The sequence below is a fragment of the Trachurus japonicus genome, chromosome 4 (genome assembly GCF_045865225.1).
Source record: "Trachurus japonicus isolate A0001 chromosome 4, Traja_1.0".
In the NCBI taxonomy this organism is placed as follows: domain Eukaryota; kingdom Metazoa; phylum Chordata; class Actinopteri; order Carangiformes; family Carangidae; genus Trachurus; species Trachurus japonicus.
Window position 1 is genome coordinate 16,414,673 of NC_140910.1, and position 27,355 is coordinate 16,442,027.

The 27,355-nt window shown below is 41.4% G+C and overlaps 2 protein-coding genes across 7 annotated transcripts in view; one reads left to right on the forward strand and one right to left on the reverse strand.

The window, feature by feature from the left end:
- Positions 1-2,031: 2,031 nt before the first annotated feature.
- s1pr4 (sphingosine-1-phosphate receptor 4) lies at positions 2,032-4,352 on the reverse strand. The gene is made up of 2 exons (XM_085774360.1): positions 4,288-4,352; positions 2,032-3,577 (listed from the first exon to the last, which is right to left on the reverse strand). Exon 2 carries the CDS (start codon positions 3,418-3,420, stop codon positions 2,176-2,178), a length of 1,245 nt encoding a protein of 414 aa, XP_085630486.1. The 5' UTR covers positions 3,421-3,577; positions 4,288-4,352; the 3' UTR covers positions 2,032-2,175.
- A 5,278-nt stretch (positions 4,353-9,630) lies between these two features.
- myo9bl (myosin IXb-like) overlaps positions 9,631-27,355 on the forward strand; it is a 56,823-nt gene continuing 39,098 nt past the window's right edge. For all 6 annotated transcript variants that reach the window (XM_085774366.1, XM_085774362.1, XM_085774367.1 and 3 more), the window contains exon 1: positions 9,631-10,086. The gene's annotated coding sequence lies outside the window, so the exon portion shown is untranslated. The remainder of the gene's footprint in view (positions 10,087-27,355) is intronic.

Sequence of the window (27,355 nt, forward strand, 5' to 3'; positions counted from 1 at the left end):
CTGCTAAAATGAAAGGCGCTAAAACACTTGGACTGGTACAGGAGTACAAAAATACTCATGAGACACTGGACAGAAAATCTCAGTATCATGTATGAGGTTTTTTAAAAAAGCCACACTGAGAATGGGATACACTTCCTGGGGAGGCTAATGGAACTAAAAGCGGTGATGGGGCTTCGGTTTTCTGGTCTGCGGGGACACTTTAAGGTATTTAGAGCAATGTTCTCAAAATTTGGACTGCAGGAGAAGGATTAAAGATGTTTTTCCATCGTCTTACCATCTTGTTTAATCTCTGTTATCGTCAGCATGGGTTTGTGAATATGACTCCATGGCTCACACACGCACGCATGCACACACACACGCACACACACACGCACACACACACGTACAGACTCTTATCTATAGTAGCCTACCTGTCAAATGTCATTTGTAATAATCATGTATTGATGTTATTTTTCAAAACGCCCACAGGTACATTATTGATTTATTGTTTTTTCAAGGGTTCCACCCATTTAAGAAATAAATCATGCAGCATGTAGAATTTTTTGTCAAATGTTACGTGTGCAATTGTAATTTTCTGAGTTTTGCCTGTGCTTTTTCCAACCACTTGAGAGTGGGTGGTGTTGGAAAAAGGTGATGTCACACACTTGCAAAAACCAATCAGCATTTAGCATTATTTGAATCTGAACGTGGTGATGGTTGATGGGTTTGTTTGCTCATCTTGTCACTGTCAATCATACCTGATCCCACCACCAGCAACAGGTTAGCCAAGCTCTCTGGAACTAAAAGCTGAATAAATTAATTAAAAGTATGTATTAGTATGTTTGTTTGTTAATGAAACTTAGCCACCGCCTCAGAGTGAGTATAGATACTGTACTTAAAGCAAAGATAGTAAACCACACACATTCCTCTGAAAGTGTGAACTTTCACTTCTTCAACATAACACTGAATTCTCACAGTTAGTGACACTGTACCTTATGGCTGTGATCTGTTTCAGAGACGGTTTCATGAAATACATAGTGAAACTGCAGATACACGCCTTGCTGCTCTTTGCAGCGAGTCCAAGACGGTTGGTTTGTGAACATACTTCCTACAATCACAGTTGTTCCACTGCATGTGCAGCAGCAGAAGTACAGTACGTTAGGCTGTGTAACTTGAGGGTGAATACTATCTGCTAAACCTTATCTATCTAGCCTGCCAGACAGTCATAATGAATTTATCAATTAGCCCGGGCTGTGTGTGCCCTTGGGGCTGCAGTACCAGCCCTCACCTCCTCTGTACTGAACTTCAATCAGTCATTCTGTCAGAAAAGCAGGGAGGGACGAGCAGTCTGCAAAAGGCCTTTTGAGAACTCTGTAAAATCCAAAACATGAGACAAACCCTCAATAAAACTATTCTTCTCTCATGTATACAGTAATTCCATGTTTTGAAGCATCTGAATAAAACTGATGAATGAACAAAGATCTTGTTTTTAGTAAGGCTTAAATAATACACTTTCAAAGAGAGTTATGTCAAGTTGAAATAGTTTAAATATAGTAGCTAAATGCTACTAAGCATTTCTGTGGAGGCTGCCTCATAGTAATAACTCTAAAGCATTTTGCTGTAAATCACCTGATCAATCTGCAAGAGCCAGCAAAGGCTTCAGTGACGTGTCTCCCTCCAGAGGAGAGCTGGGGTACTAAATGAGAACAGGCCGCACACACACATAATGTAAAATAAACTTTATTTATATTTTCATCGCTTGACAGTACAGTATATAGGCTCAATACAAAATGTTAAAATATAATGTAATACACATATGTACATATCTTCTCATTCTGCACATTAAACATTAACTTCTGTCATGATAATTAGGCTTGTAAATAATTCTCCGTATAATGCTCAAAAAGATATATATTGAAAAAAGTACAGTGCAACAACAGATCAATACAGTAAATGTAGAAAATCCAAAGATGAAATGGATGTCTAGTAATGCGATTTAAATCAGTCCACTTGTGATACATTTGGAAAGATACAGTAACTTGTTATAGGCTATTTATCAGATTTATTGACAGTGCATAATCTCCAGTGCAATATCTGCTGGCAAAGCAGTAAACATTCAAACCAGACCTTAAAGGAAACGGTTAGACGTGTATCGGTGCACACAGGTCTTGTTTGCTTGGGAGGGGACATTGTGGTTTAACCACTTGAAACTGACAAGCAGCTGGTTGTGGAGCTCAACCTGTACTTCTTGGGCGCCCGGCGCGACTTGCTTGGGGTTGATGGTGGGGAGGCCACGCTAAGATTTCTAACCCTGTTAAAGCTGTTCCTCAGACTGTCCCGTCTGCTCTCGGAGGTGCTGCTGGTGTCCTTGGATGTGAATGTGTCTGGATTACACAGGCCGGCCTTCAGACAGCAGCAGCACAGCAACTCAGCAATAGCCTTCCTCATGTCACTGCTGCCCAGGGCGTAGATGATGGGGTTCAGGCCCGAATTGAGGACAGCCAGAGAGATGAAATAGTCAGCGCTGAAGAGCAGTGCACATTGACGGGAAACACAGAAGAAATCCACCAGTAACAGCAGGAAGAGTGGCCCCCAGCAGAGCATAAAGACCCCAACGATAGTGATCACAGTTTTAAGCAGAGCCAGGGAGCGCTTGCGGGAGCGTTGGGGGGCCAGCCGTGCACTCTTGTGTACGTGGCAGTAGATGGCACCATAGAGCACCCCGATAGCCAGCAGGATGAGGAAGAAGATGAGGAGAGAGAAAAAGATGTAGGTTTTGGAGTAGAGAGGGAGGAGGGTAGAGCATCCATCCACGCTGCACACGCAGTTCCAGCCCAGCAAGGGGAGGAAGCCAATCACAAGCGCAAAAGCCCAGCAGAGTGCAACCAAGCCGTAGATCCTGTAGTAGGTCTTCCTGGTTGATTTCTGTTGCAATGGCTGCATCATGGTGGTGTAACGCTCGACAGCAATCAGCAGCAAACTGAATATGGATGCTGCAAGGGCCACAAAGAGCATCCCTTCCCTGAAGAGCCACAGAGCAGGGGTGAGGCGAAATGTCTGGCTGCCAGACATGCAGATGTTGACCAGGTAGGCAGCACCTGTCAGGAGATCACTGAGCGTGATGTTGGCAATGCAGACGTAAACCCAACGCCGGCTGTGGCGAATTCGGGAAATGACGGCCACCAGCACCAGGAAATTCTCCAGAATGATGAAAATGCTGAAGAATAGGAAAAAAGCCACGGTGAAACTGATGGGAGTCTGGGTGTTTGAGATGGTCCGGTTCTGCAGGCGGCCGGTGTGGTTGTAATGCCATAGGATCACTTGGTTGATCCCATTGGCTGTGGTAGAGGCATCCGATGTGGTGGCATTGCCGGGGTGACTGTTTAAGCGGTACAAGTGGGGGCAGGAGGAGGAGGAGGTGAGGGAGGAGATGACATCCATAGCAATGTCTTAGATGGTCAAGATCAAGGGTGTTGGTGGGAACAGGCTGAACCGAGCCGGTGCAAGCTTCGCGGGAATTAGTGTGGCACTCCTGTGTCCAAACAGGCTACCAACACACTCTAACCACTGGAGCTCTCTGCCTGTCCTCAACAAACACCTGAACACACAAAGGAGGAAGAAATGAGGATAATGTCAATATTGCATCAATATGAAAATCAAATCAATAAAAGGAAAAAGTCACTGTGTCACTCACTACACTGTGAGCTTCTTCATTACGTTGCTTCGATCAGTTTAAAAGGCTTCATTTAAATGCCTCCCTCATGTGCCACGACACTCCACCCTGCTGTGGTTAACACAGGATGCGTAAGCAGCTGCCAAGGCCATTTAAATCATTTAAATCGCCACGTGATAGAAAAACTCATAAAAACGTTGGAAAATGCCTTTTTAGATTCCCAACCAATGATGTTAATAAAATCTGCATACTATAATACATAGTTACAAAATAGCAAAAGTTAAGTTTCCTATATTTTCCCCTTTAACCCTCTTCAGTGAAATCGATCAAAATCAAATTATTAAAACAGACCTGAGAAAGATAAAGCTTTTTTACAACGTTTATAATGTTTTAAATAAAAATTGATGAAGGGAAAAAAAATAAATAAATAAAAAAAATCTATAGCCTACATTCATTTTTGCACATCGGGCACTGCTGGACATACCATAGGAATTACGCACGAATTCTGAAATCTTTGCAAAATTGCTAATATTTTACTGCATTTTATTCTAATTTTATGTTTGTAAAAATGTTGCCAGAATCCATTTTATAGTACTTACGAGTGAAGTGAGTGTGTTGCTGTGAGGAATACTTACTTTGGCTGCTGATGGGGATGCTGAGTGTATGAGAAGAGCACAGTTGTAGTTGATGAGAGACTTTGCTGCGCATTTTGATAGGGAAGTTGGGGTATGTCACACCACACCACACCCACACCCATATACCCAGAGACACAAAAACACACACATGTGATATGCAACACTGACACTATTGCCATCATGGTTGTTCCATCACCTTAAGAGCAAAGGCAACTGTGAGAATTTCACATAATCACTATAATTTTGGAATTTCACAGTCAAAGAGACGGTGTTTGACAATGTTGCTTGACAATTATTTACCGGTTATTTCAGAACATCCACCCATGAAATGTCAAAGTCTTGTTTTGGGGTTTTTTTTGTTTGTTTTTAACCATTTTTCTGGTGCATCAAGAACATCATGTTTTCAAACATCATCATGCAGATAGTACTGCACTACTTCTACCACACATTAAATGTTATTGCTCAAGTTGCCCTATGACAACTTATACGGGAAAGGCTCTTTCAAAACATGTGCCACACTAGGCGAGTTGTAAAGCAACATGACTCAATATATTTTTTAAGGATATGTGGCAAGAAACTTCACTAGGACTTACAAGACCATGGCACCAGGCCAAGACTATGTTTCAAAAGCCTCAAATTAGAATTTGTTTCTTGTTTTTTTTTCTCAATTTTTTGCAGACTACAGAGAGAAAAACCGAGAAAAACAGGAACTCCCAATCAGATAGAGAGGACCACTCCCTGACTAGGTTTCACACATGCTCCATCACAGCTGTGGTTTACGTATAGACAGGATTCACAGTATTATCACCAGGGCGCACTTGACTTCAACAAACCTCCAACCATGTGCCAGCACATGCCATACAGGCAGTGTCAGTAAAGTCGTGACCATTTTCAGGTTAACCATAAACACATGATATACAGAGAACCAGCATATGGTTCGCCCTGCAAGCGTCAGAAAGTGATACCAGACCCCAAAATCAAGAAACCACATTTCAAATATGAGCAAAACCAGAGCTTGTGGCTGAACACATTTGCCCTTCAGAGTACAGTTTTCAAAGGCTATGATTATATATTTCAAGGTTCCAGCAAAGTAGGACTTAATTGTATGACTGTACTGTAATTATCATTTATCAAATGCCTCAGAACTCTGCCAGTGTGGTCTAAAAGGTCAAATCAAATCTTTATAAAAATATGACAAATATAAGTATAATCATGCCAATGCCCCCAAATGTTTTCATAAGAAAATAATGCTTTTCATGCTCAAGGCAAATATTATTCTAGTAATATGAAAAACTGCATGTAGGTATTATTTATCATCCTCCATCTTTGTCCATCACAAATATCTTTCTGTGGCTTTAGAAAGCAGTTAATTTAACCTTGCCTGTTGTCTCCATTCAAGTGTAAGACAAGGGTGTGTATGGAAATCTGCATGAACAAAAAAGGCGATAGAACTGAGACATTTGACCTACATTATGAGTAAATGTACTGAAGCGTAACATTCAAGGGCCTCCCACACAAAGCCTATGTTGCTAATTCTAACACTACTTCTCCTTTTCAGTCTTGAAATATAAGATAGGAGTATTCCTGCGTCAATAAACCATAGCTAATCATTTAATACAGGTGAGATTTTAAAGATCAACAACAAGCAACGAAGTGTTAACAACACCCACAACTGTTAAAACGCCCTTCCACTGAAAAAAAAAATTTCAAAGGAAACTGGACCCACAAAATACGCAGTCTCAACCACAGTGTGTGTGTGTGTGTGTGTGCGCTGCTGACACTGATAAGCAACACTGTGCGCAATTATGGTAAACGCTTTAAACTGAATTGTTTTTCTGCCATCAAGCCAATCCGGTGATCTCTAACAAATTACTGTCAGTATTATGTTGTTTTGCTTATATTACCAGGTGTGCACTGGGTGAGGGAGCATACAGCCAGGTCACCTCACATACTGGCAGTGGGAGTTATCACTTTACCTGCTTTCTATGTCTTGGGACTGCAGAAGGAAACATATGCCAACATGCAAATTCCACTCCAAAAAAGTCCCAGCTAACCAGGTGGTATTTGAACTCTGCACCTGTGACAATGTTGGAGTGCTGAAGGGCTGTGGGTGCTCAGAGAATTTGATGAGGATTAGTGGATGTGTAATATACCGTTATAAACTAAGCAGCTTTGATGCTTGTTTTTAATAAGAATCGAATCAGTTTATATATTCAGCAATATTTGATCAGATGAAGATGAAATCTAAATGTTCTTGCTGGGTGAAGATCTGGAGAATATGTTGCCACTTTGCATTTGGAAACGTGTTCTTGCCAACTTTACTTCCACACTAAATATTCTAAAAAAACTATTAATCATGTGGTATAACAATTAAGTCAAACAAAGTCTGGGGTTATCTAGACTTTTGGAAAATATGGTAGTTGGTAGTTGCTGCTCAAGTTCAATCTATGTCTCATGGGGAGCAAACAGTTTGCAGGTTGTTGTTGCAACCAAATATTTCCAGCAAGTTAGTATGGCTTCACATTTGCAAGCAGATTGCCTGTACATCCACTGCACCATCAGCCCTTTCATATTGCTCACAGCCACTTGATTGATTGCACGAAAAAAAAAATATTTGTGGAACTTAAAACACTAAGCAACCACCTCCCTTCCTGTTGTGAATCTCTCAATTTCCATTGTGTGTTGTTGACAAACAGCAGCATACAGTATAACAGAACTGTGCAATAAAGGGACAACTGAGACAGTTACTGTAAAATGGGCTGTATAAAGATGTGATTGCAATTGTGAGCTTTTTTGTTTTGTTTTGGGAGAGCTGGTTTGATTTTAGTTGAGTTTAAGAATGATGATGATTAAAATATGTTTGAGAGATGACTGGGCATAAGAACAATATATTACAGTATTATGGTGACACCGTCTGGCCAACAGGTGCAAAATTTGAACCAACCAAGTTGTTGTGGTGTTTGGAGGTTGGTCCAGACTTGCAGTCAAATCACTTGTCCTCAGTCTCAGGACGACTGATTTGACTGGCAGTGAGCAGTCAACATCTGGTGGCTGCAAAGCAGTATTACAGTCATTTTCCTGTTTCAGGGGAACACATCACCGTGAGCCTGCTGGAAGATGAAAAAAAAAAAAAAAACTCACTTAAATCATGAAACATGACAGGATTGTTTTTACTTTAAACCAAAAAAGTGGAAGTGCTGCTGGGTTTTCTTGGTGATTATCCACATGTGTGCTCATTGCAGTTGTGGTTTTCCCCCACAGAAGTTTAAAACTTGACACAGATGTGCAAGTCTTCAAAAAACATCCCAAGGCACACTGTATAGGATTGGTGTTTTGAAAAAATAAAAAAAATAAAAAAATGAATGCCCTCATTTTACATGGCAGCCATATTTTAAAAACACAGCCAATGCATTGCGACCAGCACTGGTTATCATGACAGCTTTTCTCTTGCATTTTTGCAAGTGCCCGGTATCTCGTGTTCTCACGTTAAACTCCACACAGGAACGAAACACCTGGAAACACCTAAACGGGTCACGAAGCACCGTTGCCTATTTAGCCGAACATTTAAAGCAGAAGTAAGCGGAATGTTTGTGTTAATAGCCTATAAGTCTTAAATAGTTATATCTTCCGACAGCAATCAGTGTTTGGTCTGAAACACGGGTCTGTCAGTCGCTCTGCTCTGCTGTAAGCCGAGGAGAAAACTTTCCGTGTATCCTACAACCTTTATCCAATGAGGAGAGAGAACGGCATAAAGGGGCGGTCCTCTCTGTGTGTGCAGCCAAGGGATGCGTGTGAATGTGGTGACGTAGGGACGAGGGCGGGGACTGCTAACTCCATCTGCTGACAGGAAGTTAGCCAAAACTAGAGCATTGGAAATTTAATTTAATTTAATTCAGTTTATTTGATAGGGACAATGCAGGTTAACATAGTGACACTTCCACTCGTTACAAACAAGTCAATGTGACTGATGTTCTGCATACAGAGATTATAGCTAATGCTAGTTTCCAACTCCTGTCCCTAGTTAGGCTTTTAGTAAAAAAAAAAAAGAAGGTAAGAAGAAAGACATCAAAATTACATACAACACTATAAAATGTACAATACATCTAAATACAATACATCTAAAATCATACCAAAAGAGAGTAACGACATGTATTGGTCCAATGGAAGCGCCTCCTGATGGCGGAATATGGGTAGCCTATTGCAAAAGCGCCCAAGAACTGACATCTCTGCATTGTTGGTGAATGAGCAAGTGTGGTCTTTTCAATAATTTAAGGACATTTATAGATCACCCACGTTAATAGCATCATTGAGGACCCTTTACAGATAAACATTAACACATAGGCGAGTAAAAAATAAATAAATAAAAAAATAGTTGTCTACATTAATGTTTCAAACTACATTTTGTAATAAACAAATTATAAGTATAATTTGATATGACCAAGACACCTAAAAACAAAAACACGGCCGTTTTCATCAATTTACAAGCAAGCGGGCAACACACATACATTGGAGTGAGTTTTCTGGGTGCTTTTGCAATACCCATATCCTGCCACTCGGGGCGCAAAACCCTTACCACTCTCTTTTCCAGTGCTCTAGCCAAAACGACCGGATCTCTTACTTCTGCTTTAACATTTAGATTTAAGATTTAGATTTAGATTTAGATTCAACATTTAAGATTTAGATTTAATATTTAGATTTAGATGTAACATTTAGATTTAATATTTAGTTAGATTTAGATTTAACATTTAGATTTATATTTAGTATTTATATTTAACATTTAGGTGTAACATTTAACATTTAGATTTATATTTAGTATTTATATTTAACATTTAGGTGTAACATTTAATATTTAGATTTAACTATTTGTTAAATTTCAAATTTAACAAATATTGTGTTAAATGTGCTAAAAAGTGACTTTCAGAAATTCACACCACTTTTTTAAACATGGTTTGACGCTAAATGTGACAAAAATATTGCTGTTATTTTCAGCATCAGCAGCTTTACAAACGGCACCCCATAATTTGAAACGTTAAAAGAGATGCAAAGCCATGTTGTTTGTACATAATTTTGTTAAAAATAGTAGAAAAAAAAAATCACCTCTGTATAAACTGGAGCAATGATTTGGCGCCTCCTCCTTCTCCTTCTCCTTCTCCTCCTCCTCCTCCTCCTCCTGTGGTAACCGCCACGTGAGTCCTGCAGGGGGCGCTGCTCTCTAACAAGTGTCCTCAGAGCAACAGGGTGCCTTCATTGTATAGGGAGAATATGGCTTCAGCCTCTTTCCTCAACTTTTTTTTCAGCGCTCACACTGCTGCTGCTGCTGCTGCTGCTGCTGTTATTAAGGCTCAGAGAAAGGAAGTAGCGACAGGCTAGCAGGTTAGCCGGGTCCGAAACCAACACAGGCTGTCAGGAAAAGGGGGGAGTTTTGGGTTGGGAGCTCATTTTATCTCAGAGTCTGCGTTTCTTTATTTGATATAAGGGTATCGGTAGGCTACGGTTGGTTGTTTCTTTTTTTTTTTTTCTCGGTTCGTTTGATTTTCTTTCCGCCCCGGTTTGAAACCTTCAGACTGACTCAACTCTGAGCTTTGTCTGTCTGGGACACCACCGCTGCTAGCCTGCTTGGTTCAAGTCAGTCCTGGTTTTTCATCAAAAAGCCTCTAACTGAAGAAGTTACGATTTGATCATCCTTTGTTTTTTTTAAGTAGTAGTTGTTGTTGCTGCTGCTCTCCAGTCGGTTGAATCGCGGGGACCCAGAGCAGGATTATTACACCGAGAAGACAATGAGAAAATCAGCCGGGAAAGGTACGAAAAACACTTTATTTACCTAAACACTTCGGCTTGTTCTTCTTTTTTGTCTTTTTTTTTTTAAAAGCAGAAGTTTACACGTCTGTGGTTATGACTTTGTATCCACAATTGAATTAGTTGTTGTCGACGTTGTTTTAATGATTTTTTAATTTGTATTTTTATCGCTGCCTACCACACATGTAGGTAGAGACTGAGCTGAAGTTGAGCAGTCAGTCAGAGAGGAGCTGCTGCTGCTGCTGCTTTCTCTATTGAAATGTGTGTGTTTCACGTCCTGCTTTAAGACAGAGGAACCAGCACAGACACCCTGTCTGTCTGTCTGTAACGATAATAGGTGATAACAGCAGGTCGCCTGTTTGGCCACTGACACACACACACACACACACACACACACACACACACACACACACACACACACACACACACACACACACACACACACTAGTAGCAGCATAGTTGCATCCAGTGTGTGAATGGGTTGAGAATGCAGGCTGACTTGTTGCAGCAGTGTCCCCAGGCCTGCAGCAGCAGCTGTGTGATGGTGTTGTTGTTGGAGCCAACAAGGCTCACCTTGGTTTCAGAGAGAGCAATACATTGTTGACTTTGAGCAGACTCTAAAGTCCTTGATATGAATCCATCCACAAGTGTCTAGAAGAGGAGGCTACTGTAACTTGAGTTTATCCAAATTACCAGTGTGTGTGGTAGCTGTTATTATGTGTTCTTCATCTGGGCTCTGTTTATGGATGACATGCAGCCAGTGATGTGAAGTAGTAAAATATATAAATGTAAAAGCAACACATCTAATTAGAATTGGGTGACATTGTTAAAAAGATTATAGGATAGATATTTTCTGTACTTTAGGCCCTCATATCATCTAATTTTTTTCACAGACTTGACAGCTACTTTGTGTATAACTGATAACTTCCTTGGTATAATCAGCAGAGACTACTTCTACGTACCTTTCCTGTCAGTATCATTGGTATCATCTTCCCCTGGTTTACATTGTGATTGTGCAAAACAATCAACAATTACAACTAGGATAAACATTTGAGATCGCTATCACAATATTTAAAAGGATTTTCCTTTGTCAATCATTATTACTACATGGTGAATGTAAATTATCAAAATTGTGTTCATTTTTTTAGCTGCCTCCTCAATACAGTAGCCAAACCTTGACAGTCAACCACCCAAGCTCCAGGACCAAGCTCTCGCTACATGACTAATGACTGGGTGGTGGAAAAAAGCAATCATACATAGGAGCATTAAAATTACACACACATGCACTTCATTTAGAAGTTCCTCACCCTCTCTGCTTCCCTCTTTCCATTTCTCTCATTCACTCGGGTTTGAATACAGTTTTATTCTTCTGGTGGCCCAACTCAAAATGATTTCATCATGCTGCAGTAATGTATTTACACTTCCTCCTGTCACACTGGCAGCAGCTCCATGGCTCTGCCAACCATATGTTATGACCCAGACCTTCAGGAATACTGCAGCACGTTGTCTAACTAAAGAGTGGGACAAACATCTCTGAGTGAATGGTTACGGGATGTACAACACACGTGTTGTCTGTTGTTGTCTGCTAAACAGGAGTAGGTGGGACTTTTGGGCTGGAATAAATGTTTTCTGTTAAGTTTCATTGTCGTTCTGCAGAGAAGTTACTAGTTAAACGTGAAGATGCGCCCCAGTAGCATTGTACCTGTTTGTTTCTGATAATTTATCAGTTTTTCTGTTAGTTTTGGACTGCATCATTTCAATTTCATGATAATGTTTTTTTCCTCTTTTGGTTAATGTAGAATTTTAATGATTTCCAATAAACTATAATAATCTTGGCATTATGCTACTGTCTTTGCCACCCTAATAACAAATAGCCTAATCATAATAAAAACCCAAGGTCCCTGATTTTGAGTCAATTGATCACATGGCCTGGAAGCTATTGAGATAAAATGCTAATATTTAAAAATTAATAAAAAATATGTAGAGATTTCAAATAAATAAATATGTATGTATTGTAAATGTAAAAACAAGAGGTGTATCTGATGCAGCCAGTGTAGTACTAGCCCATCACTCAATTAGGAAGCTGCTGAATTAATTATAAATGCTTTAAAAAGAGGAGCACATTTTGACAGCTTTTAAACAAAGGGTTTTGAGCTTGAGCAGAATGTCGATTGGATTTCAATTTTCGCAATATGGCCTTGAATGTTTATTGGTTGTACCAGAAATTTTAGTCGAGCTAATAATAGAGCATCATTAGATGATACTATCGAAACACTGTATGTCATGTAATCAGTTACAGTACAAGTAATTTGATTTACAGAAATAACCACCTTCCTCCGTGGTAATCGATACACTGAGTGACAAAGGAGGTGTTGTCGTGTGTGTGTGTGTGTGTGTGTGTGTGTGTGTGTGTGTTTGTGTGCAGCAACTATACGTCTGATTGTGAGGGACCTGCAGCTACACTGTGCTGCGGATCAAGCATCATCATAGTTAATACAATGAAGGTCCCCATCTGTCATATTCAAGATCTAATTAACATCCCAATCCCTCCGAGAAATCTTTAGAGTCAAATCTTCATTCATTAAAATGCCTCCTGTCTCACAGTTACAATTACAGTTACTATTCAGAAATTTTAAAAGGGGGTAAAGGCATGAATACAGATGTTATTCAATGATGAACACACAGACTTGTAGGAATGGCATCTGAACTGGAGCGGGTGTGTTTTTACCCCCCCACCCCCACCGAGCAGACCTGTCCTGATATCTTCAAATGCAAACAGAGCAGCCCTCAAAAGATATTGCAACACAGCCCATTCAGTCCCATACGCCTCTAAAACGCTCGGACAGTCAGTCCACAGAAAGGCTCTCTGCCATGTTTGAACGAAAAGGGCCATATGGCTTCCCGCTAATGGTTTGTACTCTGCAAGCCCCACTGCAGGGCAGACAGTGGTTGAGGACAAGACGGGGAGGGGGAGGGGAGACCAATTACATCCCCAGCTCAGCGTTGAGTTGTAATTGGTCTACACATCCTGGCGGATGCAGTTGTGTGAAACTGCGGATGAAAAGATAATTGCCTCAATCATAGCTGGGCCAATATTTCTCAGAGGAGTGATTTGAGGGTTTTCGGAGTCCGAGCTTTGATATTGAGCTTCACTGTGTTGAGATTCAGCCTCTACAGCTTACCTTGTGTGTTATTAAATATGAATTTCCCCACAGATAACACGCAATGTCAGCCAAATTACAGACAGGCTTTGTGTGTTTTACATTTCCATAAGAGTATTGGTCGTATCTCTAAAGACAGTTTCCTATCCACTGTAATATCTCAGTGTTTGTAATGTGATGTGAATTCATGCTGGTTGCTGTTTTAGATCATTAACCTGAACCACATGAGAGGAAGTGTTGTTTTCTCCTATTTCGATGCTGATCAAGCGAGCTGCTCTCTGCAGTGACACCACAATCGTGGCTAGCAAGTTAAAAAAAAAAAAAAAAAAAAGTAAAGTGTGTTTTAAAGGCATGAACACTTGCTTACAGTATGAAATGACTTTTGGCTTTTTTTTTTTTTTACCTTGATGTCATGTGAATTGTCAAGGTCTCTTGTGGTTTAGCTATATAAACACACTTTATTTTTAGCAGATGACTTCAGAGGTGTGGGTGCTGGTGTCTCGCTGTAGATTTGTGGAGGTTGCAACAATTCTCCCAACAACTCTGTATAGTATCTGTCTTAATTTGTTTTTCATGGCTCAATGGGGATTTTCTGCATTACATGGAAACTGATTAGTTTCTCACAAACGTTTGATGAATCATAGGTGAGGAGAAAGTAGGTCAAATTGGTACTGTGTCTGCTACTTGAAATGATTACAAAAACACAAAGAATAGATGCAAATTGCCCCTGTTTTATCCTTTGAACTAGTTTAAAACCCTGAATATAGATATTTTTTTTCCCGACCTTGTTCTTGTGCGTCCAGTGTTCGGCTGCTCTTGGGCCACCGTGTGTGACAGAATAAGGACAGAAGAACAGGTTGAGCTGTGGTGTCCTGTGGCTGCACACCGTTTTTAATGAGTCCCTTTGCAGCATGTGTTCAGTTGTCTCTAAATGCAGCTGGGGAACTGGGCTAAGATGATGTAGGCTACCTGTGGATTGACGCATATACCTGCAGTCCCGTGGCCCTGCAGCAGCACAGCCTCACTGAGCTGGAGAGACCTGCATGCTAGCTCCACTATCTCCAAGCAAACACGTGTATGCGGTTTGACTTGATATTTTTCATATTGTATATTAAAATGTGGACTTTTAATGTCCAGTAAAAAGTGCCAAGATAGTTTGCTGCTTAACAAGAGATAGTGAAGGGCTCATTGCCAACTGTAAGAAGAGTCAGACATGTATAGACCTGTATTTCTACTTAACCTGTGGGCTCATCAGGAAGATCTGTTAGTCAACATGGCTGTTTAAGAAGAGTAGGATGGGCTCAGCTAGATGTCATACTGCCTTTTGGTAACCTTTAAGGTGGGTCATGTGGTTGTATCATAATTGCAGGGCTGCAGAGCCCAAGATCACATATATGCCTATCAGCTGTATGTGTTCTTATCTCTTCTTATCTCAGCAGATGTTGACAGCTGATCTGAATGGGATGCCAAAACTGGAGAATTTCCATCAATGTCACCTTTTGCTTAGTAAAACAAGCTTTGTAGGTGTAGTAGGGACACAAAAGAAGGGATGAATATAAAATAAGGAGGTCAGAAAGGAGAATGGGGCATCAGTTAGTGCACATATGCATGTACCTTTTCTTGTGTAAAAGTGCATCAGCTCGTAGTCCAATAGTGTGACAGGAATGCTCCAGGGTCCGCCTTTCTGTGGTGAAAGATGGGGAGAGAAAATAGCCATGCGTTCTGCAGAAAGCTGCTAACCAGTGTGGATTTGCAGTGACCTGCATTTTGTAGCGACTGGACCAGATGGAGAAAGTTTCTATGAGTAGACGAAGAGAGGCAGAGAGAGAGAGAGGGAGAGTGGAAGGGTTTTAAAAATCATCAATTCCACAAACTCCTTGGTAACTTTCATTGCGGCAAGCAGAATTTATAGGCTTTATAAATAGATCCAGCTGTAATGATAGGGTACAAGTGAGGAAAAAGCAGTCCCAATGTTTAGGGATGGCCTACTTACAGTGCATTTGTTTGTTGTGCCTTAGTCTTCACCCAGCCGTCATTGCAAGGTCCAAACACATCAAGTCAAGATGATTGGGATCAAAGCTTGATTGTGATTATTGTGATTATACCAAACCTGCTTGTTTAGATTTTGATTATGGGCACAGTTATAAGCCAAGCAAAGTTTTAACTTAAGTATACAACTAAAGAATTTTCCACAGTGAAGTGAAAAGTGGTCTGTCAACATCATGAAAGGAAAATTTTAACCCACTTCTGGGCAGCTGGATTTCAGATGGCATTTAGGTGGAAATCTACATGTTACATTTTTGTTACTCAGTGTTTTGGGTTGTAACCCTCTGCCTTTCATCACATGCAAACGTATGCAGCATTAAGTGAGAGGCTGTCCTGTTATTTCAAACGGTTGCAGCTTTTTAAAAAAAAAATGAATGATACCCTCCGCTATTGATATTGATACATAGGTTTTAGTTCCAGCAGGGACTCCTGTGGTTGGAGATATATCCCAGGGAGGGAGAGCCTGCAACTCGCCAGCACAAAATGAGCAGCAGCCTGCAGAGGACCACCAAACAACAACATCTCGGCTACAACAACACAGGAACTGTCCACAGCGGATTATGACATCTTTTGCAAGATTCTACATTTCGTTCTCTTGTCAGACACATCTGGAAGCTACTTTCTCTTTGTCTTTTTCAAGCGTAGCATGTTTTATGCATCGATATTACTACTGCTCAACAACTAAGCCAGCTGGCTGCAAAAAAAAATCCAAAATTCAATCTGTGCTTAAAGCTCTGGTTTCAAGTTTGACGTATTGTGCTGAACTGGAGCCTCTCTCTCTCTCTCTCTCTCTCTCTCTCTCTCTCTCTCTCTCTGTCTCTCTCTCGTTCGCTACCCACCCCCTCAGCTGTACTGGTCACCCTCAGGAAGAGCACTGTGTGTGTGTGTGTGGATACAGATTGAGTAATTGATGGCTTTGGTGTGTACTATAGCCTCCCCCTCCATCCTCTCTGTGGTCACTGATCCTGTCCCTTGGCTCTGGATTATGGGTAGAGAGAGAAAGGGCACACCCTGAGGCTACATTTGCTGTTGCGCTTCACCGTGGCTCTGCTCCGAGGGGAACTTCAGACGAAGCTAACCAGGGTCAGACAGATGCGCCATGCCGAGTGTATCTATCATCATTATTATTTATCCATATGTCTATCTGTTTAGATCCCTGTTAGCTCCCTCTGCAGTTGTAGGAAGCAGAATCTATGCATTAGCTGCCAAAACTGTCAGAAAGTAGCTTTAAGGAAATCTGTTTTTTAGCTAAACTGGACATGCTGGTATTATTGTGATATCTAATACACTGCCTCCAACAAAAAGATTCAAATTGGCTCTCCTCTGCTCTAACTCGTCTCAACTGCTTCATTCTTTGCTATTGTCAAACCACAGATGTTCTTCTATTTCTGCCGTGTGTAACTGACTGTGAATTCCTCAATTGCTTTATGTAGTTAAAGTTATTTTAGGGATCTTAAGATTACCTCTTAAGAAACATGAATTCCTCTCTGGGTGACAGAGATAAAAATTGTGTAATGACATGGAAACTGAAGTTGAGACTAAAATCTATATTTGTGTTTACTCATCAAAACACCCTGCTGTGGTATCCAAAATTTGACACCATTAGACCGACCTCCTCCACATTTTCCCGGGTATAGCCTACGATATATTAATTAAAAATCATGTTGTACAGCTCAGACGGGTCACGGGAGTCTCCAAAATGTTGGATCATATAAGACACACATGATAACTATGAATGCGGCGGACAATGGATGGAATGGATGGATGATAACTATGATAACATAGCACCTCAAATCTAGTCAAGGCTTTTGCAGAGGTTGTGTTTTTCTTGGGATATGCTTTTCTCTCTCTGTCTTTGCTGAGCTGTCACATTGACGACGTCACGTCCATCAACTTTATCAAATGTTTCCCGAAAGGAAAACATTAACTATAGGCTACTATTGGAGTAACATTGAGAACTCAACCACATACATTTATTATTTAGGCATTAAATAAATTATATTTAATATTATATCAGACCCCTATATGAGCGCTTTGCAATTGATGGTAATGAAACTGATACCGTTGCCATTTTTAAGATACCGCGGGATTCTTTATTACTGTATTATGTTAGTGCCCAACCCTATCCCACACACACTGTGGAGATAACAAATGTGGGGGAGAAAAGAGATTTAACATCTGTAAAGAGGATGAATAAGCTTTGGCCACCAACATCCAAGTGTTATAGGCACAAGTATATTTGCACAAATTGGGCTGGACTTGTTTACATCTTGGTTTAAGAGTCATGGACAAGTCTGAGTAAATAGACCTCTAGTCGGTACCATTTTCTTACTACCAGCTTTTGAAATGACGTGAGGAAAAAGTGAATAATCTCAGCCAGGCAAGGCGGTGGAGGTGACAAAGCATTCCCATTATATGTGCCAGGGTAGAGGCAAGGCAATGTGTTACAGAGGACACTGGTTGTCGCAGTGTTGGACTGAATACACTCTTTCATCTCCTCACTTGAAGCGCATGATGTTTGTTTGCTGTTTTATTAGTTTTACGTGCGCTTCTGCCCTTCAAAATTGAAGTTTAATAACGCATTGTTAATGTGACAATGTCAAAAGTCCACCTTAACAAAAGAGGGTAGGGTGTTAACTCCACTTCACGCACATTGTAGCCTCGAGTATTGTCTGATCAGGATATTTGTGTTCATGTGAATACAGCCATGAACACAAACAACAATTTGTGTCCAGCATAAGAGTCGAACTCTTGCGTACAGACTGTAGCTCAGTCTCACCCAATGGATGCCTGAAGCCAGGGCTGTGGAGAGTGACAAGAGAAGTGAAAGAAGAAGAAGAAAAAAAATCAATGCACAAAAGAGAAGAAACGAGGGAGGCACAGATGGGAAAGAGATGGAAAGAAAGAGACGAAGTGAGGGCAGAGGGAAAGAGAGACGGAGCAGGAACAGTAGACCTTGGCTCTATGCTCTGCGTTGGCCCGGCTCGACTCTGCTCTGTTTGTTTTTGCTCTATTTTTACCGTGCAGTCTGACTCTGGTCACTGATGAATGACTCCATATGTAAGTTACATTTCATCTGACAGAAATCATTCACAATTTCTGGTTCAGGTGAAAGAGGAGGAGTGTTAAAACACATGTTATAGTAATTGGAGTAATAGTTGTGTCTTTTAGAAAACATCTGTAGCAGTGTGTGGTTCCTCTTAATAATTCATTTTTATATATGATATCATCCATCATTTGTTTTGTTCTTTTCTCTTTTTACTGTCCGGTTCACTTGATTTAAAACAATGTAGATGGATAGAACAAAGTCGCCCTAAATCAACAAATGATCCTTTTTAAGATGCTTATCATGGACACGTTGCTGTGTGAATCTGCCAGCCCACCCAAACATCATCAGGACGCACCACAGGAAAGATGTTTTCAACAGATTACACTATCTGCTCTAAATATAATCTTAGATTATGCTTTTTTTCCTCCCGTTGTTGCGCCTTTCATTATACATCCCTCTTCTTAGGCCCTTTGTAGTTATCCCTCCTGCTGCTCTCTGTCCTGCTTTTAAGTTCCAACTGAGGCTCAAGCATGTATAAAGTGTAACATTACACACACTGAGTTTATTCCCAGTAGGTTGGGGGTAGTGTTTGTTTGTGTTTTGATGTTGGTGTTTACGACACAGGTTTTTTACATTGTATCCATCTGTGTGGGCAATTTTATTTTATAAGGGATCAAAGTAGTGTCTCAGTATATGTGTGGCACGTGTAATCGGTGGCAGTGGCAGGGGATTTTAAATAAGTATGAACTTGGTGCAGTGACTATTCTGGTGTTACAATGGAGTCATGTGTTTGGGGAAGTGTTTTTGGAGCAGGCTAGCCCACATGAGTGAGCGTGTACAATAATCCCCTCTGTCTGCCTCCTTCCCCTTGCTTCCTTTTCTCGTCTTCCTGATTTCTGCCTGCAGCTGCCCCACATGTCCAGATGGTGCACTGTATGTTTGTGTGTGTGTGTGTGTGTGTGTGTGTGTGTGTTTTATCACACTCTGGGAGGAAGTGTTTCCTTAAATGGAGACTGTCCTTTAATCATCGCTCTCTAAAATGATTGCATATGCAGTGGATGGACCCAGTAACACCAACAGCTGCACAATGCATCCCAGTACAGTAGCCACACTGTGAGAAAAATGGTCATCAACCATTGTTCGCAAGAACCTACCTTTACAAAGTCATTACATTTTTGTTTACAGGGAAGGTGGAAAACAACAAAGACAAAAGAAGCGCAAGAAACAATTACAGACTCTCCAAGTAATCTGTCAATCATTTGGTCTGAATGTCAGGAAATTATGATTAATGCCTATTTTACTCTTAAAAATTCCAAGTTGACATAGTCGTAATGTTTCAAATTGAATCTGACCCAAACTCAGTAATACCAATTATTAGAGAATGCAGAGGACATTAGTATTTTTGCCTTAAAGAAGGATTAACTGAAAAACTGTGGTTGATTTATTTTCTGATGATGATAAGGTGCTTCAGCAAATTGTTTTAGCCTTAAATAATCTTAAATTAGATTTTTTGAGGATAATGTTATGTCTTGCTTGTGTTTATGTTGTTTTATCTCCAACCTAAATATCTATAATATTAAAGAAGGACGTATCTCCCTATTTCCATCAGCGGTGACGCCACCAACAAGTGAGGATCAGACTGAGCAGAGACTTCTGGGTTGCATTAAGTCCGACATGCTATGGCCTCAATAGTCTGGTGTATTTCATGTGGACGCTGCTGCTTTGAATCTGGAGGTTCAGCTCATCACACTGATTGAAAACATAAATTTCTCGTCACCGTCGTCGTTGCTATGCATCGTGTTATCCCTGCATTAACCTCTGGCTGAAGGAACCTTGGGACTTGAGTCTTTTTGCGAGGCAGATCTCCAAGGCTGGGATTTTATTTGAGGAGAATTTGCATACATGTTTGCATGTGAACGTGACTTTGCTCTGGCGCCGCATTCCTCAACAGTTTCAGTTTGCTGAAATATTAAGTATTCAATATTTTCTGATTCATCCAAGAATGTTTGGATGACTTCTCCGCTCTGCTCACGGGCGCTTGCCGTCTGGTCCGACTGACTGGGTGGCAGCACAGTAAAAAGGGCTTTATATGTAAATCAAAAACACCAGGGCATTGCCATTTTATGGTAAGCAGAATTCCCTAAAGATTGAACTTCTCTGCTCTCCTTTACTCAGTGTGACTTGGCATCTGGACTGTGTTAAAGAAGCAGTGCCAAATGTTAGGCGGCGGGGGAAAGGAAGGGGGTGACCAGCAGGGGGTCGAAGGGGAGGTATTGGAGGGCAGCGTTGGGGGGAGCTGGGAGTTAGGGGGAAGGTGGGGGGGGGTTCTTTGAAAGACAGTGGTATGATAGGAGAGATGGAGGGAAAGAGGTGCAGTTAAGGAAGCAGTTAAAACCCCAGTGTTAGAGCAGAGTCGTACGGGTGGCGGGACACGGGGGAGTAGTGTAAGGCTGTACCTGGGCCTCCTGGATTACTGACCTGCTGTGAAATGTACATGAAGCAGGAGTTCATAAAGCTGCATGTGGCTGAAACCCATGTAGCATCGCCTGGAGCCACAGCAGAAACAGACCGACACGCGGAGGTCTGAGAGGGGCGATGATGTAGCTACGATTTCAAGTTGTTTTGAATCGGCTCGTCCCACTTATCCGGAGTCAGCCCCCCAGCTGTTAAAGTTTTCCCCCCTCTCGCTTGACTGGGGATGATCCATGTGTGATACGGGGGTCATACCTACCTCCGAGCGATAGCCCAACCAACAGCAATCTGCTGTTGGTCAATACATGACTCAGACACATGATATTGGGAGTGGTGGATCAATGCGGCGCTCTCAGATGACCATGGTAGAATTGATTCTACCACTGCCCATCACAGTTGTGGTAATTTATTGTGACAGACAGCTGGCAAGCTTGATCTCAGTTATGGATTGAGAAACTATTTGTGAAAGTTGAAATTTTGTCATTCCCCATTTATGATCTCTGTTAATGTCTTTCTCTATTTAATATGTGTGTTATTTCCAGCAGAAAAGAAGCCATGATGACCATGAGCTTGGGCTCCATATTGAATGAATAGGGTAATATCAACAAGTCAAAGACTGGATCCCTGCGGCTCCTCGCTCCTTTATCCTCTTCTTTAGACGGAGGCAGCAGATGCTCCTCAGCTCTGGTTTTATTGTTTGTGGCTGGCCAGCCTGGGAGCTGACTTAAAGACAGGGGGGAGGAGATGAGCTTTTAGTGCCCTTTTTTTTCTTCTTCTTTTTTCCTTCACTCTCTCTTCACAGCTCTCTCTCTCGATCTGCGTTTGTCTCATTGAGCCCAGTTGGTGTCTGCTGGATGAGTTAATTCCCTGATTGAGGTTTTTGGTCCCGTTAAACAAAAGGCTGCAGTTTTCAATAGGCCACATGGCTGAAGTGGGAGGGGCTCTGATCCATTCACAGCCATTTTGGATGCATCTGCACTTCCTATAGAGGCTCAAACCCAGAGGCTGATTTACCACCACTCAGCAGCAATGGAAACAATCTCTCTATCACACAGGTCCCTAGTGCTTTTACGAATCCTTAGAGAATACACACACACTCACATGAGCTGAAAGCTTCAGAGAGTGCACACTGGATCTGTACTTCCCTTGCCTCTGCTTCTCATTGTGCCCAGAGGACAATGCAGCCTGCTTTGGCGAAGAGCCAGGCCCTCTCATCTCTATTAGGTCATGCAGACAGAGTTGTAGTGGTGATGGATACCCCAGCTCCACTTTCTGCGCTGAAGAGGAACGGAGCTCGGTCTACATCGCTGCTGCACCCTGGAAAGAGTTAAGGTGGATCTGGAAAACTTTGAAATGTTTGAAATCTAGTGTAAAAACAAAGTGATTGCATTTAACTTGAACACAGATGTTCAAATGGTTAACCTCCTCAGCCCCACAAAGCCTTTGCCTGGTCCATCATTACAAGCACATGTTGCTGGAACAAGCGTAGACTAAACCCACCAAGCTTTATTTAAATTCTAGTCATGGTCTCAAGACTTCCAAGGATATAAGAACTTCAAAAAAAAATGGCAGATTGGATTTGAATAATTCATCTATCAAAAAGGATTGACGTCAACAAAGTCCTGGACCAAGCTATATAGTGCATAGTTCGATTCTGATATTTGTCCAGGCTACACTTCTTGCACCAAACTTGCTCATCTGGTTGTGAGTCAAAATCAGAAATATCTTCTTTACCACACAGGATACACTCCCATGACGGGGAGTGTAGCCTTGATTTCACTCACTGCTGTTGTACTGTTAGGAAAAAGGTAAAGGACAGTGTTTGTTAGAATAAAATAGTGCGCCGCCTACAGAGTGCGCCTACTGTTTTGTCGCTTTCTGTTTCACTCCACTGACCTGAGGCTGTGGGGTCATACAGTGCACACTCTTAACTGTGCTTGTATGCTTGAATGCAATTAGCGGTTGTTAAAATGTAGTGCTAAGGAAAATGTTCATTAAATGATAAACCATTTACTTACCCACCTCACACAATTATATGAAAAAAAAAAGCTACTATGCCTTTAAAATACTGCATGTGAGCACAGGGAGTCGGTGAGAAGCAAACAGATAAAGGCTTGCTGACTCTAGGAGACTCGAGGTAACGATGATGTCAGACACAGTCACGCATTGACTGTACACACTGCAGCCATATGCCTTCTGTGGTTTTATTGTGTTGAATAGTTCTGGGATTTGATTGATCCATGCCGTCTCATGCATGAAACTTTGAGGTGACTGCATCTCAGGTGGTTTACCATGAATCTCAGGGGTTGGTGGTTCAATCAATACTCAGCTTTCCACATCTGTGGTGTCTTCTCCTTGAGACGACGTTGAATCCTGATTTTCTTTTCCAGTGTGCATGTGTGAATTGGCTTCTGCCTGATTAAATCTAATAGTATTCTTGCAGAGCCACATTTTCTTTGTTGATTAATCTGTGAGACATTCAAAAATCAGATAATAGTTAAACTGCCCATTATAATTTCCCAACACTCAAAGTAGCATTTCGAAATAACTTATTTGGTCTGACTTACATTTCAGATATATCCTCACAATCACATACACACTTAAATCATAGCACATAATCTTTCATCAGTATTTTACTACTTGTCCTCTCTGGCTGATACTTGTATAATTAGGTAAATATTGAGCAGATAAACCGACCAAACTAACGGAATAATTGCATATTCTCTACATAAACATCGGTAGAAGTAAACTGTCTGTTAAAAGGTATTTTGTAGTTTGTATTGTTACAGTATTTGATTCAACAAGGGACTGTAACAGCCTGCTTTGCCCCCTCACTTCTTCCATTGTCAGACTAGTCCAGCCCATGTTGGGAGCTGCTTGTGGGCCTGACTCATGAGATTTAGTCGTCTGTGATGCTGCAGAGGAATGCTGGGAGTCACCATATCTCTGCTCCGCACACACACTGTTGACATCATAACGTGCTTCCTTTTGGTTCACCTCCTTCTCTGTGTGTGTGAGAGAGACATAAAACTGTGTAGAGATGTGCGGACTGAGACAGAGTTGACATTAGTGAGAAACGGAGAGAATTTTCCAGCCGGAGTTCATTGACCCTGAATGTGTCACTGGGTCATTCACTTCCTGCCAGATCATAGTCAGTCGGTGGTGTTTCAGCACTGACTAGCTGCTCTGTTTACACAGCCCATGTACATGTGAATGAGTGTGTGTCAGCCTTGGGAGGTCCATTAAGGAGAAAATTTACTGTGTGTAGTGTAGACTAAGAGCATAACACTCAAGGCTTTCACACATCTAAGTTAGATCATAAACACTACAACTACTGGCCATATAAAGGCAAAATATTTCTTTTCTCTCCACTAATTGGCACTGTAGACTTACCATGGCTCCTCCTCTTCCTTCATCCTCTCTGGGTGGAGCCTTTTTGCCCTTTTCTTTGAGGGTGGATGAGGAAGATGAAGTAGGAGCTGGGAGAGGAGAGGAGAGAGTGAGTAAGACCTGGATGGCTTAATTTGTCAATGATTGTCAAACAACTCCCTCTCATAACCACATTTCAGCTGCAGTTATAATGAAGTTGGACAAGTGCTTCTTGTATGCAGCTGATTTTTGTTTTTTTCCCCTCCTCCTAATTTGGCAGTGGGCTAGGGTGTGTGGCGCTGACACGCGCACCGGCGAAGTGAAACAATTACCTGCAGATCACCTGAGTTGACATGAACTCCGCTCGCAGTTACCGAATCAGAGCAATAAAACTGTCAGAGTAAAAAGCTAAATATTTATCGACAACCTGTTCAAATAAATAGAAAGACTAAAGCCTCGTGATGGACACATTTTAGAGCTGATGTATGGTAGAAAAAAGACGACAACAAAAAAACTAAGTAAATCAAATCAAAATGTGTATTAGTGAACTGTTTCACCCTTAATGAACATTAAAATGAACTCACGGCATCCTCCCAAACTGAACACGTTCTCTGGTTTCTTCAGGACTCAGTCAGGATGCTGCTTGAACTGGCAGCATCAGCAAAAAGTACATATCGAATTGAAATATCGAGAATCGATCAATATGGGAAAAATATATTGTGATAAAGTTTTTTTGCCATATTGCCCAGCCCTACAGTGGGCTACACTATCTTTTAAAACTGTGCCCGTCTGAACTGAAGCAAATGGAATTGTCCATAACTTATGGCTCAGTGAGATATTGACCCCCAGACAACTGTGTGTAATAGTGTAATAGTCCCCCCCACCATGCAGCAGAGGATTGAAGATCACTGCAGCAGTCTGGACATGACCATGTGTGGTCGAAACCAAAATAAATGAGGAAGCACTGAACCTAATTCATCAGAATGGGACGTTAATTGTGCTCAGTTCATTATCTCTTGTGTTGATGAATCAGCTGAGTAACCTTTCTGTGTGTAGACCAACTTTACATTTATTTTCCTGATGGCCGTACAGTGGATTTAATTTGCTGAAAAGCCTGTTCTCCTTTACTGGATAATTAGGGGGTTAGGTGGGATGAAGTTAACAGGGATGAGTGGTGCCTCTTTTTTTAAAAAAAAAAAACGTCTGGTTTAAGGAGCTTGTTAGCTGTTAATACCTCCTCCTGCCTACAGGAGCTAAAACGGGCCCTCAACCCTTCAGCTGCTCTAGTGTCTCCTCTCCGCCCCCGATGAACCAGTGAAGTGCCAGCCTAATAAGCCTACGCAGAGCAGACAACCCTGGGTCTTATCTGAGGAATGCCGGGCATCCTCACAGAGGATCTCCTCTACACGCAGGAAACAGAATTATCTCAAAAGCCTCCGTCTCCTTTGATTGTCCCCTGGGACCTCCCTCTTTTTCTGTCTCACTTTTAGATGTTTACCTTTCTCACTCTCTGCCTCTCCCTCGCCGTTGCCTTCCTCTCTTTTCCTTTGTTCAGTTTTCTCTCTGTCGCTACCGTTTTATTCAAGCTTTTTTTTTCTCTCTCTCCCCGTCCGCCTTCTCTGCACAGCGACATAAATTGAGATAAAATGCTTCATGTTCACACACAGATACTGTAGCTTTGTGTTTTGCCCTTTTGAAACTAGTTGATAGAGCAGCTCGGGAGTTAAAGGGACAGATTTAAACCAGACAGAGGCCATGATGGAGGATAATGATGATGCTGTCTTTTGTGGTCGCTGCAGTATTGCATGCCTTGGCGTTTTACTGGCTTGCATGTTTTTGGGACTGTGGTCAGCTAGCCTGGCAAAGGTACAAGCTCATGAGTCTCAAGTTGCTCTATTTTTCCTCTAATTCTCTCCCCTGACCTAAATGATTCCAGAGTTGGCTTTGTCAAGATATCCCTGTTGTGCAGTTTTGTATTTGATTCATTCATAGTACAACTTCCTGTTGTTGCTTTTTATGAGTAATTACAAACAGAAACTCTGAAGATTGACAGTGCTCAAATATGCATCATGAAGACAAAAGGGAAACAGTATCTGACACAGGCTTGGACAATACAATCGAGTGGAAAACCAGTTATCTGCATTTATCTCAGATGGGTATGGTTTGTTAAGCAAAGATGCTTTTGATGATTGAAACAATTGGTACTGTGTTGTTATTGTTTAGTCATCTAATGTTGCCATGGTTAAACAGTTGAGGAAGACACAAAACATTATCTTTGACACCATCACTCACAGATATTTTTTCACACGATCTAAATGAGCTGGCCTCTTATCTAAGCTGAAAGATTCATTTGTGAAATGGCTTTCACAGAACACACAAGTACAATAAGTTGTATCAGTCACTGGAAAGTTTGAGTGAAAATAAACCTTGTAATGGAGAAACAGAAAGCTTGATTTCATAATGCATGTAGTCGTCTTCAGGACCCTCTCTTCCCGAGGCTTGCTTATTTTGGGCATATCTGGGACTATAATGTTTCTTATTTTTCAGGTTGAGAAAATAAACCGTCTCTGCTCAAATGGTAAAAGTGATAAACTGTAGGCTTACGGGACTCGACCCTGGATCAGGTTACCAAAGCATTGCAGTCTGCCTGCCATACAGTGATTTAAACCAGGTTCCTGTTTCCCCAAAGGGGGCTTACAGTTTACACAGCATGCATTACTGATGCAAAGCCACACTACACGATCCATCTTTAGAACAAACGCTACCCAGCTGCTGTCTCTCTCATGCACATGCAACTGTAGATCACTATTCTGCATCACACACAGCATTAACCTGGGTCGTCTTCCTTTGGCCTGTGCTGCAGTTTGATGTTAGCCTGAATCTGAACTGAAACACCTCAGCACTGCTTCAAAGAGTTGACTTGAAACCAACCGGAGGTGAGGACCGGGGTTTCTGTTAAACTGTGATGATGTAAAACTGTCATCATGTCAGTCTGACCAAGTAACCACTAGCAACTGACGCTGTCAGTAATTTTGGTGTGGGGTGAAGTGAACTTGCAGTTGTACAAAGAGGTATGGTTGTACAACGATTTTCAGTGCAAATTACAGAGCAGTGGTAGCCATACATGGTTTTCTACAGACATTAACTAGTGCACAGTAGATTGTGGTGTGGAAAG

Excerpts from the sequence above, each read along its gene's own strand:
- s1pr4 (XM_085774360.1), bottom strand. The coding sequence starts at position 3,420 with ATGGATGTCATCTCCTCCCTCACCTCCTCCTCCTCCTGCCCCCACTTG.